We start from the raw sequence: 17445 nt of genomic DNA, 5'->3' as shown, positions 1-17445 counted from the left end.
GAATGCACAATATTGACATGCACCCTCATTACAATAATAATTAAAAAGATTTTAATCTCAGTGAGATTATTTCCTTGAATAACTAAGATAAAAAACAATAACAACACTAAAGCCAACACTGAAACTAATCAAAAATTAAACTGGAAATAAATAAAAACTGAACAGAAACAAGAAAACCCAATATGGAAACTACTGGATTAAAAGCAAAGTCAAAGATTCAAGTAGAAACACCCCCCCCCCAAAAAGAAAAAACTATAATAACTGACAGACTCCTTTTTATAGCTCTTATGTTTTATTGAACAAATACCTGAAGACACACTGACACATGATATGAACCCAGGTGTATTCTGCGTGACATAATCAGGTTTAGATTTACAGTAAAAGACAAAAATATATCACTTTCATTAGTCACTCGAGGCTGCATAAATGAAAATGGGGAAAAAAGTATTAATCTTAAAAAACCATTTTGCATGAATTCCCAGCTCATCCATATGGAGTCTTAGTTTTGGTTCATTCCAAAGTCCAACTGGGATCCCGTGAGTTATTCCAACACAGCAGACGTACGCGTAACTTAACACATGGACAGTTATGGCTCCACCTAAACGTTTAGACACGTTACCTTCTCCTGTCTTAGAATCCTTTCTACAATCTGACCATTTCAGATTATTTAAAATAAATGTTTTGTTTTGTAATTGACTACCTTCTACAAAGTGCAACTAAAAACACCTCTGTGAGCCCAAAGTTACTCCTCTTAAGCAAATGTTTGTCACCATATTCCCCAAAAGAAAATAAACCTGAAAAAATAAGAATTTAGGTCTTTTTAAAATTCACACAGCTTAGAGGAAACATACAAATACATTGTGCTGAAATGGACAAAGCATTCACATTATTGCACATATACTGTCACAATAGCGAAACAGCAGTTAGTTCACAACCAGGTTAGAGTCACAGCCCGAGCATAATGGAAAGATTTCACTTGTAGTCGCCTTCCTGTTAGATAACAAAACACTAAATGAGCCTTTTACTAACCAGCTTGATCACAGTGATATTTTCAACACTGCTAATAAAACCCCTCAGTAAAGTCAGTAAAAAGTGTAAATAAAACATTATACGGTATATGTACCATGTTTTGGATCGTGTCAAGTGCATGAGGACTTTGAATCAAAATAAAAATCTGTCACATTGTAGATTCTAAAGTGAAATGTTTGAATGCAACCTGGCTGATGCACACAGCTTTAAAAAGCATTCGCATTAAAAAGGCAGGTTTAAAAAAAAACAACAACAAAAAAAGGCCAAGAAAAAGGAACTTCAAACGGAGATAAAAGCCAGTCTGGTGAACATAAGGACACAAACACTTGGGAAAGATTTATTTACTGCTGATGTGAATGCGTCATCGCCAGTTAAATGAACTTCATCCAAACCATCATCAAAACACATCTTGGCTTTTTTTAGAAGAGCACAAACACAGGTTACTACAGTAACCATCTGGTTATTCACACAAATGATCAAACATAACTGTCAGCAATCAACTCTCCACAGCAAAGGTCCTCAAACAAGACTTTCAATCATCAAAATGCCAACACATGAGGATCAAATATATAAAGTAAATATATAAAGTAAGTCCCATTAGGCTGCATTATCTTCCATGCCCTCGCCATTACTGAAACAAAATGGCATCACCCCTTTAATTCGTACCAAACAGCAGCAGGTTCTGTTAATCGGCAACACATAAAAACTGTAAACCTGGTTAATATTCTTAATAACCAGGTAATTCATGTTAAGGTTACTGGTTTGTTTGTTTGAAGTTGGTTTGAAGTTTGAAGATTAGAATTCATAGTGTGTATTTAAATTACTCCATTTTGACCCCAGGGCTGTTAAATGCAATTAAAGCAAATCCTTTTTCACTCAGTACTTACACACAAAGTCTAAATTAGGGTTGAGGGCTACAAGTGGCACAACAAACTGGTCCTTATATTGTCTCTCCAGATATCGTCTACCAGTGTCTTGAATCCACCAGCTCTGGTCGCAAACTCAGTTTCTTTAGTGTCTCATAGCCAACCACCATGACGATGGCGGTGGGTGTGGATGAAATGATGCGTGCAGACAGTCCTTTGGTCAATCCCCAGAAGCCCTCCTCTTTGATCAGCTCCCTGAACGTCTCAATGATGGAGTTCCTCCCTTCAACCTAAACACATACAAATCCCATTACCATTTAGAACCACACAAACATCACAGCTAAGAGTAGGGCTGGGTAATGTGTTTAATCTAGTCAGTCAAGGCAAACATTTCCTTATTTTCGTTTAGTAATGTAATATTTACGCTTTAAGGGAGAAACTGCGAGTTAGTTCAAAAAAATAAAAAAAATAAAATTGTGAGTCATTGTCAAAATAAAGTTTTACTCTTTGGTCATGTTTTTTTTTTGTTTGTTTGTTTGTTTTACAAGCTGGACCTGGGCCCTATTTCAGGAAGCCGGTTTAGAAAACCCCGAGTGAAAAACGATACTCAGGGTTGAGTAACCCCGAACTGTCCAACTCTGAATATTCGGTTTCAGAAAGGCTGATAACAATTAGTTCAGTCAACGCGGAGTTGCTTTAACCCCAAGTTAAGCGCACGCACGAGGATACATAAAGCCCTGATTAGTGGAGCACAGATTGAGCGAGTCACCATGGAGACGGAGGGAAAGAAGGCGCGGTCAATGTATTTTACAGCGCTTGAGGCCGAAATTCTGATGGCAGCATATGCCGATAACATGCAAATTTTGCGGAAAAAAAGTAACACAGCCTCAGCTGCAAAAGAAAGAGAGCATGCATGGCAAAACAAAGCCGACAGAGTCGATGCGTGAGTGTTAATTTAAACATTGATCTAGGGATTTCCACCCATTTAACACGTTATTTTATTATATTTTATTTTGTATTTCATACATTTGATTTTGTGATGTGATGTGAGCGCAGGTGCAACCCAACAGGCCCCAAACGTTCCTGGCAGCAAGTAAAAATGAAATATAAAAATATAGTCCAAACAAGTAAGGTGTAATTGTATTATGAGCCATAGTGCTTGGTCTGTTTGTCCGATGTAAATCAATTGCAGTTAGAGGCTACATTAATTTCCCCTCTGTAAGCACTTATTGACATTATCTGAGCACATTACAAGTACATATTTGCTTACTCTGTATGCTCAAATGTGACCCGTTATAGCCAACAGAAAAAAAAGCGGAGGCCCGAAAAACAGGTGGGGGTCCTCCACCACCACCACTCACAGAGCCTGGCCACTTGGCTTCCACATTTGTGATAATGTTGGCAGCATCACATATGATCTTCACAGTGCAGAGAACACAAATTAGCATCCATTACTAATAATGAAATAATTTGTTAGTTTGAAATGCTACAGGGAACTATGTACCTGTACATTAATGCTGTGGAAAGACTTCCTGTTCACATAGTCTCCTTCATTTACTGAAGGAGCAATGATTGGAATGTGAGTGCCATCTGTACAGCCAATCACGCCTGGGAACCGTGAGAATAAATGCAAAATGTAAGTAGTAGTCCAAGTATCACCACATCATGAATTAAGTTTCGTTCATCCTGATACCTGCAATTTTGTGGCATCCCTCTTTGATGAATCTTGTGGGTCTATGACCGGGGAACACCACAAACCAGTACAGGAGACGTTTCAGTGCAACTGTAACATTCCTGACTGCCTGACTGACGGTAGCCTTGGAAACGTGCTCAGCGTCACCAATATTATACAGAAAGCTCCCGTTTGCAAAAAACCGAAGTGCAATACAAATAATATGTACAGAACTGAGAGCATGTCCACGATGTGTCACATGAGCAATATTAGGCCTGAGGATGTTATTCAAATAAATTATAGATTGTGCTGAAAAACTGTAACGTTCACACAGAAAATCATCAGGAAATGATAAAATGTCCAAACGCGCTCTAATCACTCTCTCCCGGCGGAGAGCTCTGCGGAGAATTTGGGCTTCAACATCTGCTGGCTCTTCAAGGAAGGAGCACGCCATGTCTGACACTTCCTACAGTCAGGTTTCTGACAAAGAGGCGGAGAAGGTCAGGGTTAGTTGAAGTAAATCTGCTAGGGGGCAGGTTAGCTTCACGGAGTGTGTCGTCATAGTAACTCACTCAGAATTAATCTAAACTCGCTTTGTGAAACCGAAAACCCAGAGTTTTCGTTAACTCAGGGTATACTTACTCAGAGTTTGCACTAAACCGGCTTCCTGAAATAGGGCCCTGGTCTTGAAGTAAGGGCTACCAGATCATCTATGGTTTAGAGAGAACTTAAAGAAGAATAGCACCGATCCAAAATAAATAAATAAATAAATGACATTTCCTGATCATGTTTGACTCAAATGAGACCATCCATTAAAGGGTGGTGGAGGGGGACGACGCCTCGGACAGGTTGCCAATTTGTCACTGGGCTAATAGCTGATTTTGACTTCTGCATTGAAACATCACTGTAGGTATGTCATAACCACAAACACCTCTGAAACTCTACACTATCACCCATGGCATAACCCGACATGACATGCACCTCTCTGGAAATGTAACTACACGTCACATCAATGGAGCAACCAGTGTAATCGGCCTTTTCTGTACTTTCGATCCCTCCTGTGCATTTCTGGCTACATTTTCTCTGCAGTTCTTCAGTTTATCAGTGACAGAACCATCACCACCTCACCTAATAATCACAGCATTATTTATAATGACTTTATAGATTTGTTTCTATCAAGGCTGCCATCGCATATAAGACACCTGGACATAATTACAAGGTGGTTAACACCCGCAGGTATGAATGCTGGTAACAGCCTCGGCCACATGTGTACGTTACATCACAGACTCTACAAGGATTCAACTGTAACACACACACCCAGACAACTCTTCACATTTACACCTACAGCCAATTTATAACTACTATTTATGCTAGCATGGGTGTTTTTGGACTGTGGCAAGGCAGCCATGTGGGCAAGAAGGCCACATAAGCACAGAGGGAACATGCAAGCTTCACATAGAAATGTGCAGTTGACTTATGCACATGAACTCTTGACTTCAAACAAGTGGATTGTGTTGGACTCTGTTGTGTATATAAAATGTTTATGTTTGTTTAGTGTAACACTGAGGGCCGTGGGAGCGCTGCAATTTAAAATTCCTGTGTATAATCTGTACATATGGTTTTTGAAGATAAAGCTAACTTTGACTTTAGTGCCATTTTTTGCAACACATTCAACTTGCTATACATAAATATAACTTCTATATCCTAAATTTTAATCATATGTTTGCAATAAGTCCAGAGAGACTAAATAAATTGCTTAAAAGTGCAACAGACCACCAAAAAGCTTAAAATGTTTTTTTAAACACATTATTCATAACTTCATTTTGAGGTACTCTTGCTATAACCTGCAGCAAAAATGAAAATAAATGTATATTGTGGCCAATATGCAAAACGTATGCATGCACATCAACACAGACCATTTCCAAAAGTGCATTCAAACTTCTAAGGCACAAAAGTCAAACATGACTTTTTAATAACACAAGTGAAGCTGTGATAAGCCTTGGAGAGGGAAAAAAGGGGGGGAGGAATTACATCTTTTTGTTTTCGCAGTTATTGGCACTCATGAAAACATTTAACAGTTTATGATGAAAACGTGGTGATATATATTGCGACACAGGAAGCGCTGTGAACAGCTGATCATATTGATAAAACACCTGCATCAGCATTATAATGTTTTTGTTGTTGCACATGCTTTTCACGTGATTGACATTAGCAGAAGGAAACAGCGGTCTGGGACACGCTGAAGGCACGATATAAGCACAACTCCTGGAGTTTTATATGCAAAAAAAATAATGCTCTAACTTATTTGGTTGCATTTCTACCAGCATTAAAAAATGGATATGCAAAGCTGGAAGCACAGGCAATCCTGCTGGTGATAAAGAATAGGAAGGGTCATTTTCACACAGACTTCTTTTTGCAACCAAAGGTGCCACCACCTGTATGCCATTCGACAGGAAGCAGTTTTCCCTTATATACAGTCTATACTTCCAACATTTGTATTTGGTGAGAAATATAATAGCTTACCTGGACTTGGGGCTGCTCGATTATGGCAAAAATTATAATCACGATTATTTTCACTGAAATTGAGATCTCGATTATTTGACGATATTTATTTAACCCTTTAAGACCTACTATAGAACCAAGTCCACCAGAGCTTATATTATTTTTTTTTTTACATGCTGTAGTGCCATTTCAAGTGAGCATTTCAAGTTGCTATACATCAATACAACTGTTATAGCCCATATTTTAATAATATGTATGCATTAAGTCCATAGTAATTACATTAATTGCAAAAAAGTGCAATAAACTACAAAAAAATTGAAAATCGCTTTTGTTTGGTTTTTTTTTTACATATATTTCTACTTGGGGAAATTTAAGAGGCTTATCCCTCAAAACTTTAAATACAAAAAAGTTGCAAAAAATAGTTTCCCACCACAGGAAATTTATTTTGAGTGTCTTCATAGTTTTATTTTGGAGATACAGCAATTTCTATATACTGCAGGAAAAACAAACATATGATGAAAATTTGCAAAGAAAACAGCATATCCATCAAAATTTTAAAAATTTCCAGCAGTGCAATTCGAGTTCTAAGCATCCCAGAAACTATTCAGAAAAGTATAGAGTCAAACATGACCTATAAAAACACCAGTATATGCTTTTAAGGCCTACAAGTAAAAAACTACATTTCCTGCGAAAATGACGTCACTTCCGGTTTCGGACAGGAAATGGCAGACATGCGATAGTTCGCTCTGACGTCTGTTTCAATGTGGGAAGTGTTATGAACAGCTGATCAGATCGGCAAAGCCTGTTTCTGGAATAGGGCTTTGGAGCGTGATGTCACGGGGGTGGGCGTGGAAAGGATTTTGGCCCGATCCGCCATTTTGGGGGTCTAAGTAAGGAGCGAAAGCATAGCCATGGTTCGTACTTGCTGTGTGCTCGGCTGCAATGTTCGATCTTACGACCGGCACGGGAATAAGTTTGGATTGTCTTTTTATGCGTTCCCAACCTGGAAGCAACATGAAGGAGCTCATGTATCGGATATTACCAAACGAAGGCGTCTAGCCTCGATAGCAGCTGTGAGACGAGCTGATATCAAGTTCTGTTACGTCTCCAGATATCAGCTGGTGTGCTCAAGACATTTTCATTCCGGTAAGTTCTAAATATGTTCACATCACACTTTATAGCTGAATAATATTATCGTTGGTGGTCTCGGAAGTTATAGAAATTGCGATCAAACATCGAATGGAGTGACTTTGCAGACATATGTGCTATGTAAAGATTCGCAGGAGGAGACAGGGAGGACACAAATTGGCGTTAATAATTTGCCCGATTATCAATGTGTTAATTTGCATCTACTTTACAATTATGGGCACATAATATGATAACGATATTTTAGCAGTTTAATGATAAATGTATAACATTAATTATGGTGGGGGGTGGAAAATGGCTATTTCACTCGATGCACTCCAGCTGACTTACCTTGGTATGAATGATGACGTACTCAGAGTTTGGCGGCTTGAAAATAGCCAAATCTTGCACCCAGCCATTTGTAAATTGGATATGCGCCTCCAGTGACTTGTAATTACGAAACTGGTTCGCAGTGTAAGCGCTTACTCCACAAACAAGATAGGTGAAGATATCGGGGTAGGACAGTGGCGGCAAGTCGTCTGGGTCTTTACTCCACTGCCGTATTTCATATGGGTCCAGATTTGCGATGCACTCTATTTTTTTCAAATACCGCTGCTTCGCGCATATGCAAAACAAATTATTGCGCTAGCTTACGCGGTTCTGGTTCTACAGGGATTTAAAGGGTTAACAATAACAATGTATTGAATAATGACTTTAAAAAATAATATAAAATAGTGTGCAAATACTGATAACAGTGCAAATGTTTGCAATATAAAAAATTAATGAAAAATGTAAACCTCTATGTTTAGTGAACTTTGCAGTGTTGCTCTGTGGTGCAGCTACGACACTGTAGCAAAGTTTACACACTATGTCTACTTGATCCACGTCTGACTCCGCGAACCCACAATGTTTCCACACCACTGAAGTTTTTTTTTACCTCTCTTTTCAACCACCGGCAGTCACTCTCCTCTCCGAATAACTTCTGCTTAGCTTTCCGAGCTTCCCTTGGGTCCTCTTAATTGTTGTGACGCGTGTTCAAAATGCAGAGAGGTGCGCTCGATTTGCCACACGGAGCAGCGCGAGAGTAAAGCACGAGGGAGGGGCTAATAATCGGCTCAGTCATTTTTAATGATCGTTGAAAGCCCAGATTGTAATCGTGATTAAAATTCGATTAATTGAGCAGCCCTACCTGGACTCGGGCTCTGACCACATCCATTGGATTGGTGACAGTAGAGGCAGTAGCAGCAGCTAGTGGTCCAGCCATGGCTTGTAAGATCAGATGAGGACAGTCGCTGGGAGCCAGTTTAGAGAGTTGCTCTGCAGAACATTACACATGCAGATATGGTATTAATCACATGTTGAGGCCATGAAGCATTCATTCACACTACAAATTTACTAAAATAATGAAGACACAAAAGATAAGACAGACTTACAGCCTCAAAGTCAAGAAACTGCACTATAGCTTCCACTTACCAGCATAAAAGTGATAGAAAGGCCACCACACAGCACTGTTCGGTATATAGGTGAGTAAAGAAGCCACATATCCCCTGTAGAAACCCCTAAACCCATCAGCAGCAAAAATCTGGGCAATAATGTTCCTGGTTTGGCCAAACACTTTCTTTGGCTTTCCAGTCTCAGTGTTTGAGTCAAGCCGAAAGCGTGTGAGGTGCTGCCCTTGGCCCTGCATCATCAGCTGCTGAGATATGACGTCAATGGGAACAGTGATGCTCTGAGCGACCAGGGAGGCCGAGCCCCCCGCCACCAGTGACTTGACGGTGTTGTCCTCTGAATACTGCGAAACGTACTTCCTCACCAGCTCATAGGTGGTTATGTACGCTTGGCCTGAGATGAGGGTGAAGGTGTTGACCATGAAGCCACGATACAGGCCTCGTACGCCCTCCACCCGCAGGATCTTGAAGAAGGCATCGAAGGTGCCGCCATAGAGTGACTTGCCCTTCTGCACTTGTAGTCGAGTCCGGATCAGAGTGGCCGGGTAGACTGTGGCCCGGATTGTCATAGTCATGAACAACCCGAAGGAGTAGAACTTCTTTTTGTCGAGGTCCTCCCATTCGATGATCTGGATGTTCCTTTTCTGCTGCATCCTGACAGCTGTAGGTGCCCCCTCATCAGACGGATTCTTGTCTAACACACGGAGGGAAAAAAAAGGAAAGAAAACAGAACTGTCTTTAAAGTGGCAGCTAAAAGAAACTGTGTGGGGGTTTTTTTTATATTCAAAATGAAAAACTGGCAAACATTTTGTGTTCTGAAACTCTTTTAGACACTGTATTCTGGAGATGAAGGGCAAGTGCAGAAACTTCATGAAAATCCTCCTGGATGCAATAATAACCTCTCCAATTTAGGCGATCTTGTACCATTTTGTCATTCCTAATATTACCTAAATATATTACGAAATGCCTTTAATACAAAACTGGTTGTTACTTCTCCTTGAGCAGTAATGTTTAACTTACATCCAGTTATCTACGAATGAGTTCAAGGGTCATGCTGACACTAGCAAATCAAAGCTAAAAGGCTGTTTCTAAAGAAATAAGTGTCTTAAGTAAAAACTGTACTATCATGCTCTTACAAATGTCTGATTATATATGTACACATTATAGGAGAATGTAGCTGACCCCGGTATCAGAGGACACCGCGTTTCTGAGTAAACGTGGAGTCAACTGAAGCGCCAGTGTTTCATCTGAAAACAACACGTAAACCTAATATAGCAACTAACACACTGAGCAAGCCAAGAGCTTCACAAAACGTGCCAGTTGCCACCTACTGGTTTAGCGTTGTTAGCTAACATATTTTAGCTTAAGCCGCGCTAGCCCCGGGGTAAACGATGTTAGCATTGGTTGAACGTTAACTAGCTTCGTGACTACTTACCTATTCGGACATGTGTTTATTTCAGAGTCATCTGCTTAGTGTAAGTCGAGCATGAAACATCGCGTCAACAAACGACTGGGAATGTGTAACTAAAGCTAGCGTGGGTGAAAGACAAGAAAACACGGAGTTGGCTAACTTCCAAGCTAGTCGGCTAACTCTCCGAGATCTTCCTGCTCCCATTCAAACGCCATGCTGTTCAAACAGCCAATCACATGCAAAGTGTCTTCTTCGCTTTCTTTTACTTTACGCTTCCGGATATTTCAGCTGTCTCGTTACTGTCGCGCACCACCAGGGCTGGAGTAGTAAATGTATTTCAGCAAGTTCAAGAGGCAAGAAAGGGCAACTTACCCGAATTTTGTTTTGAATATATACTTTATCAGGGCCCAGTTTCTGATATTAGTTTAAGTAGCGTTTATTATAGTGAACGCGACTTGGTTTAATTTATTGACCATCCATGGTATAAAATATGTTCCTAAGGATATTATAATCTTGGTGTTCCATTGATTTTTACCAAATTAATAAAAGCAAATATTTACAATCTAAAGAAAGAAAGAAGGAAAGAAAGAAAGAAAAGGGGAAAAAAGTATAACTGAAAACAGAAGAATAGTTCAACTCAATGACAACAATGACCCACAACATGTAAAAACATACCTAATGACCTTATGACTCTAAACTGTGTCATGTGCCATGGCTCAGACGTCATTTAGTATTTTTGCTTCTGCACAAGACAGTGACTATTTGTGAGAAAAACATGGCAGCAAAAGTGAAAGGGTATGTTTACAAGATTGCTGCAAAACAGTGTTGCTGACAATAAAGAGATGGAGGTGGCAAAGTTTACGTTTTTCACTGGGAGTGACCAGAATGGACAGGATTAGAAATGAGTACACTAGACGGTCAGCTCAGGTTGAGGACAAAGTTAGAGAGGCAAGGCTGAGATGGCCTGGATATGTGCAGAGGAGTGACAGTGGGTGTATTGGACTAGGAATGTTAAAAATAGAGCTGCCAGGCAGGAAAAACAGAGAAATTCCTCACAGGAGGACATACAACCCATATGCAAAGGTTTGGTGTGACAGAGGAGGCAGTTTATCCGCTGTGTCTACCCCTAGAGGGCGCAGATGAAAGAAGGAGGAGGATGTACTTTTGCTTCAGTAAAGTTGTCATTTTTAAAAGTGCCATTAGGGGGTGTTCAAGTACATCACTAACCAGCAGTCAGTGAGCTGTGCACTGTGTTACAGACTGATCGGTCCTCCCACTGAGAGGTGGCGCTGCTGAGCGGCTACTTCACTGACGCGGTACGCCGGTGTTTGTGAGGAAACGCCAAACTGAAAGTAGTGGACCTCTCATCCTGGGCAGAAGTACGCCAACTTAGACTCGTTCATCCGAGGTAAATAATACACAATTACTATATAGTCACTACAGTACTTGTTATTCTAGCATAATTTTACATCTTTACTTCCTTTTGTCGTGGAGCAGCTTGGCGACTTCGTTTGTTATGAACTAGCTCGTTAGCATGCTAGCTAGCATGCTGAGATATTGCAGATTCATTCTGCTGCACCAGTTAGCCGACTAGCTGCCATGGGCTTATTAAAGCACGCGTTGTTTTTGTAAACCAGCCTCAGAAACTTTTAGCACCTATTTTGGTTTCTGACTTTAGCTAAATATATGTTCACTTTCTTTATCCCTGAATTCAGATACGTCTTGTGTCAATTTTAAAAAGGCATCGTTGTGTGGGTCTTGTCTTCTGCAGCTTACGCCTGTCTGTAACTGCTGCTCTTTTTACCTTTTCCAGGATATTGCCAGCGACTTGAGAAAATGGTACGTAGCTGTTATACTTTTTAAAAATCTCAAAATGTTGTTTGTTTATTTTTTTTTAAACTAGTATAGGCATTCATTTTGTGTTGTTGTTATTTTTTAGTCTCGCAGATATGATTCCCGGACAACCATATTTTCTCCAGAGGGTATGTTTTATTTCTTATCTAAGACTTTGTAACCAAATACTGGTCAAAATAATCCAACACAAGAGGCCCAATACTATCATTCTATTATTACATTATTACAATATTACAATCTTCTGAGTTTTTGTTATTTTTATCCCTCTATGAACTTCAAAACAAATACAAACTATCCAAATACACCAACTCATGACTAGTACTTAAAGCAGGAACATGTGGTTTAATGAGCCTAGTACAACCCCCAAGAAATAAACACTCTGGGTCAACGCATGAATAATTTGAGTTTAGTATTTTACTTCAGGGGCTACCTGTGAGCTCGTATCCATGGTGAAACTGTTGTAAAAGTATTTGTCTTTAGTATTTTATATAGCCACTGTTTTCCAAAAACTGGTCTTAAAGGGGTTTGTTTTTTCAGTATTGTTCACCTAAAAACCCGACTGTAATTTACAGGACGCCTGTATCAGGTGGAGTACGCAATGGAAGCAATCGGTCACGCTGGAACGTGTCTGGGTATCCTAGCAAATGACGGGGTGCTGTTGGCAGCAGAGAGACGCAACATCCACAAACTGCTTGATGAGGTTTTCTTCTCTGAGAAGATCTACAAACTCAATGAGTAAGTGAGCTTCACTAGATTCTTACCTTCAAAATGTAGTCATTCATTTTGTTTTTTGGTTAACATTGCGTTTGTGGTCACATTTTCAGAGACATGGCCTGCAGCGTTGCTGGGATCACATCAGATGCTAATGTACTGACAAATGAGCTGCGGCTAATTGCACAGAGGTGAGTTTCAGAAGGAGACACATTTATGGCTGTAATTAGAAACAAAGGGATGATGGTGAATGCAGGCTGATATAACCACCACCAGCAGTTGTTTTCATAGCCATAAATAAAGAAAAGCCTAAATATGTGTAGACTGGTGCACTTTCAAAATGAATCTTATTACTTGAGTTATTTTATCACAAAATGTGTTAAATAGTTGGTGATCTGAAGTTTGAGATTACAGCCTTAAACATGTGTCTGTAGTTTCTAACCATTTCTCTCATTTACACCAACCACTAACCAGTTTGAATTCTTCTTAGGTATTTATTGCAGTACCAGGAGCCAATACCCTGTGAGCAGCTGGTCACAGCTCTGTGTGACATTAAGCAAGCTTACACACAGTTCGGAGGTAAGATGCACTGTCTGTTTTAATGCTCACAGCCTTTTACATTGCTCACCATGGCAAATCTCCTCAACTTATTGTCAGTCCTTACTTTTAAAGTGTTTTAAATGGGGATGTGCTTGACTGGTCAACTAGACATTTAAACACTGCTGCCCTTGCTCTTTAACACCAGAAACACTAGTTAGTTAAACATCCATTCATCTGCTTATCCTTTTCAGGGTTGCGGGGGGTGCTGGAGCCTATCCCAGCTGTCATAGGGCGAGAGGCGGGCTAACACACAGAAACAGAAAATCATTCGCACTCACATTCACAACTATGGGCAATTTAGATTAATCAGTTAACCTATCCCCAATAAGTGCATGTCTTTGGATTGTGGGAGGAAGCCGGAGTACCTGGAGGGAACCCACGCAAACATGGGGAGAACATGCAAACTCCATACAGAAAGACCCCAGTTTAATGGTGGAGTTGAACTCAGGACCTTCTTGCTGTGCGGCAGCAGTGCTAACCACCATGCCACCGGTTAAACATAATATTCTTATTTTATTATTGTACAACTGTAGTTCCCGGTTCAAAGTCATTACTGTGCCAGCAACTGCTAACCATGGCTATAGCCCCTGAAAGACAGCTGCACCACCCTCGCTCTGTCTGTCTATGAAGGGAAGTTTTGAATGGGAAAGAGGTGGGAGTAAAAAGAGGACAGCCATGCTAACCCGTGTAATGCTGCAGTACTTTGATTTTAGAAATAATTAGCAGGTGTATGTCAGCTGTGTATGGAAACAGCAACCAAAGCCAGGTGTAACCACAATCCACAGCAAGGTGTGGAGGCTAGCATGTTGCTGTTGCTGCTAGCACTGCTAAGCTTAGCAAGATTCTTCAAACTAATCTGACACTTTGTGTTTTTGCAGTGTTATACATCCATGATACAAAGTGAGACACATAACAGCAACATTTAAAACATGATTTGATTAACAAGAAACGTGATTAACAGTTTCTTCTAGCTACTAAAATACACCAAATATTTATCTACGTCCATTAACGTGCATGCAGTTTTCAGTGTTTTCTCAGTGTGTTTTGTATTCGAGACTAGTCAACTAGTGAGATTTTTTTTTCTGTCATTTAAGTGACTAGTAAATTTGTTGCCAGGAACATCTGTAGCTTTAAATGTCTCTTCATAACACTGACTTTTATACTTTTTTTGTCAAACCTGATATCTGTGAAGCTCTCCTCTCTGCTTAAAACACAAAAGATGTATTTTAGCATTTTCTAATAGCTGTGTGGTTTGTCTTGACAGGTAAGAGGCCATTTGGTGTTTCTCTCCTCTACATGGGCTGGGATAAGCATTACGGCTTCCAGTTGTACCAAAGCGACCCCAGTGGCAACTATGGAGGCTGGAAGGCAACCTGCATTGGAAACAACAGCGCTGTAAGCCTGAAAATACTCTGATAATGAAAATCTGTGAAATGATCTCATTACATACACCAGGTAGTGGGAAGCAAACCAGATTGTAGTCTTAAATCTCAGAAGCTCGTGATAATCCTTTATTTACCTTAGTTTCTTTGATTTTTATTTTATTTCTTTATTTTTTTTGTCTTGGGTTTGGTTAAACCCATATAGTAATGGATATTCTAAATGTTTTTGTTTTTTCTAGTGAAATTCTAGAGGCCTAAGTGACACATGTATACACATATTTTTTTTTAATACACTGTTCTTGTGGCGTTTGACACGTTCACTTCTTTTGCTTCAGGCTGCCGTATCCATGCTGAAGCAGGACTACAAAGAGGGAGAGATGACTCTGTCCTCTGCTCTGGCTTTGGCTGTCAAAGTCCTCAACAAAACAATGGATGTCAGCAAGCTGTCGGCAGAGAAAGGTGAGGCGCAAAAGGACTTTCTTACTGTTATTTCCATTTACTATCAGTAGACCAAAATTGGGTCCTGCCTTGTTGCCAATAGTATACGATAATAAAACCCTGTTTCGCACCGACTGTTTCAGTGGAGATTGCCACCCTGACACGGGAAGATGGGAAGACGAAAATAAAAGTGCTGAAACAGAAAGAAGTGGAGGAACTCATCAAGCGCCACGAGGCCGAAGAGGCGAAGGCTGAGAAAGACAAAAAGGAGAAGGAGCAGAAGGAAAAGGACAAATGAGCAAAATAATAACTTTCTTTTCACCCGTGTCACCAAAACCTGTTTTGTTTTGTCTTTTACATTAAACATTTGGAAACTGATAGAAATGTTGGTTTATTTGTACATGTCATACACGTGATCCGTGTTTTATTTACACAATAAAACACGCTTTAGAGCAATATCAATGTAATAAGCAGTATGCTGAATTTTGAAGTTAATTAAAGGCCATCTGTATGGCTGTGTTGTCATAAGCTCCCTTTGTTTTTTGCCACTTGATGGAGCCATCGGTCTTGTGGATGAACACTTTTTATTCAACATAAGAGAAGCTAAGAAAACACTACTACTTTTGGTAGTATCGCAATTAATTGTGAAACTGTCACTTCAAAAATAAAAAAATCCAGCATGTTGAAGCACGCATCTAGTCACCAAAATCGAGATCACAGTTTGACTATTAATTCAAAGAAATAGAAGTTGTTATGTGCTCTGTTTTCCCAGAGAGGCAGATAAATATTTACCACATGTCTTGCATAACCTTCTCTTCCATGACACTGAGCGTTAAAAATAAAGTTTCCTCTGTTTACTGTTGGCCCATTGAGCCTCGCATCCTTCAGCCAGCTCCATCTCACTTCCTCTGTAATGTGATCTGCTTACCACTTGATGGCGAATGTGTTCACCTTTCAAATATACTCCAGCCAATGTCCTGGTCTGTGTTAGGGAACACATGTGCACTTAATTCTTCTCATAGAGTCGTAGCATGGCTCTATCATTTTTATCTCAAAACACTGCTCAGTTTGCACCATAAACTATGAAAAATAACCACCACAATTTGGTTAACAGTCATCAGTCAGCGAACAAGACGTGCTGAATACAGAGCAGTGGAGCCAGACTCACAGATGTAAAAGTTTAAAATAAATCACACATAATCCTAAGTGATCGGGCAATAGTTGTCATTATGCCATCAATTTTGTGTACACAAACACTCAGATATGTTGGATAGCATGGTATAAAGAGCAGGTGGTTAATATGAACACAACTCCGTGCCTGTATCACTGGTGTGTGATCAGTAAAGGGAACTTTGTTACAAACGATGTAGGTGATCACTAAAACCAGCTGTTGTTAACACTATAGAACATATCCACTAGAAGGTTGAGCTGACCGACACCATCACTTCCTGTATAGACCGAAAATATCTTAGCAGAGCTCCAATCAATAAAGCAAATCTTCTGGTCATTGTTTGTGTTTTGGACTGTTCATTTCTATTTTTCTTTACATTCTTTGCTATAGAACTTTATATATATATATATATATATATATATATATATATATATAGATAGATAGATAGATAGATAGATAGATATTTATGATATATAGATAGATAGATAGATGGATAGATAGATGGATAGATTTTATATGTATCTTTTTAGTCTTTTCACATCACCTGGAAAGATTATGTTGCACTAACCTAGTTTTTAATACAGCTGTTGATTGCCAGTTTCTTCCATCATATTTGCTAAAGCAAGGTTGTGTATATTGCATTGTGCTGTCAGCAGTACACAACAGAATTCGTTCACGAGTGCTTTTGCACATTTTTATTTATAATATAGGCTCAAATTCACAAGTGTTTGGACAGTGGCACAGTTTAGGAAACCTTGCGTCTGCATACCAGCGCAATGAAGCAATCAACACTGTTTAGTTCAGATTTGCAGCTTTATTTTACTGGGTTTAAAAATACTGCAAGATTTCTATAAATAGAGAAACAGTGGAGTGACGGCATCCTTCACAGAGAATGGGGTTGTCCCATAAATTTGCCCTCCCGTTGAATCTGTCGGCTTTCTCTTTGTTCATAATGAGACTCGAGTATGGCCTCCTGAACTGCATTGTTAAAGCAAGATGGCAGAGTGCTGTCCAGGGCTTTCAGATTTTCATGTTTTGGTTATAAAGGTCTCAGACAAAGAGGAATGACAAGAACAAAGTCGATATTGCTCTGCCTTTTCTTGCATGGAGAGCTCTCGGAGCTACTGAGGGTCTCTCAAGTTTGTCGTGGTTTCTGTTGGTTTTTTATTTTTGTTTTTTTGTCTTTTTTCTTTTCTATCTTTTTATTCTTGATAACAACACAGGATAGCAATTAAA

The 17445-nt window shown here is 39.7% G+C and overlaps 2 protein-coding genes across 3 annotated transcripts; one reads left to right on the top strand and one right to left on the bottom strand.

Annotated features, from left to right (window-relative positions):
* Nucleotides 1-273: 273 nt before the first annotated feature.
* LOC146583631 (solute carrier family 25 member 44-like) lies at nt 274-10311 on the bottom strand. Its single transcript, XM_085275247.1, has 4 exons — nt 10078-10311; nt 8668-9336; nt 8384-8511; nt 274-2185 (listed from the first exon to the last, which is right to left on the bottom strand). The coding sequence occupies exons 2-4, from the start codon at nt 9293-9295 to the stop codon at nt 1994-1996; spliced, it is 948 nt and encodes a 315-aa protein (XP_085131373.1). The 5' UTR covers nt 9296-9336; nt 10078-10311; the 3' UTR covers nt 274-1993.
* A 1020-nt stretch (nt 10312-11331) lies between these two features.
* Nucleotides 11332-15901, top strand: psma4 (proteasome 20S subunit alpha 4). Of its 2 annotated transcripts, none has more exons than XM_085275226.1 (9): nt 11332-11461; nt 11867-11892; nt 11993-12035; nt 12480-12642; nt 12732-12809; nt 13109-13197; nt 14483-14613; nt 14936-15059; nt 15182-15901. In XM_085275226.1, exons 2-9 carry the CDS (start codon nt 11890-11892, stop codon nt 15334-15336), a joined length of 786 nt encoding a protein of 261 aa, XP_085131352.1. In that variant the 5' UTR covers nt 11332-11461; nt 11867-11889; the 3' UTR covers nt 15337-15901. The 2 variants fall into 2 exon arrangements, with proteins under 2 accessions (XP_085131352.1, XP_085131360.1); XM_085275234.1 differs by having other exon boundaries at nt 11377-11461; nt 11825-11892.
* Nucleotides 15902-17445: the final 1544 nt, after the last annotated feature.

Source organism: Mchenga conophoros, linkage group LG1 (genome assembly GCF_057382185.1).
Source record: "Mchenga conophoros isolate Kocher_MC1m ecotype Shallow Benthic linkage group LG1, M_conophoros_male_GT1.1, whole genome shotgun sequence".
NCBI lineage: Eukaryota > Metazoa > Chordata > Actinopteri > Cichliformes > Cichlidae > Mchenga > Mchenga conophoros.
The sequence above is the reverse complement of the archived record's forward strand: the minus strand, read 5'-3'. Positions and strand labels throughout refer to the sequence as shown.

Excerpts from the sequence above, each read along its gene's own strand:
- LOC146583631 (XM_085275247.1), bottom strand. The coding sequence starts at position 9,295 with ATGCAGCAGAAAAGGAACATCCAGATCATCGAATGGGAGGACCTCGAC. Across the intron at positions 8,512-8,667 it reads TTTCTATCACTTTTATGCTG|AGCAACTCTCTAAACTGGCT; the intron begins GTAAGTGGAAGC and ends AATGTTCTGCAG. Across the intron at positions 2,186-8,383 it reads TGGTCAGAGCCCGAGTCCAG|GTTGAAGGGAGGAACTCCAT; the intron begins GTAGGGCTGCTC and ends GTATGTGTTTAG.
- psma4 (XM_085275226.1), top strand. Across the intron at positions 12,643-12,731 it reads AAGATCTACAAACTCAATGA|AGACATGGCCTGCAGCGTTG; the intron begins GTAAGTGAGCTT and ends TCACATTTTCAG. Across the intron at positions 12,810-13,108 it reads CTGCGGCTAATTGCACAGAG|GTATTTATTGCAGTACCAGG; the intron begins GTGAGTTTCAGA and ends AATTCTTCTTAG.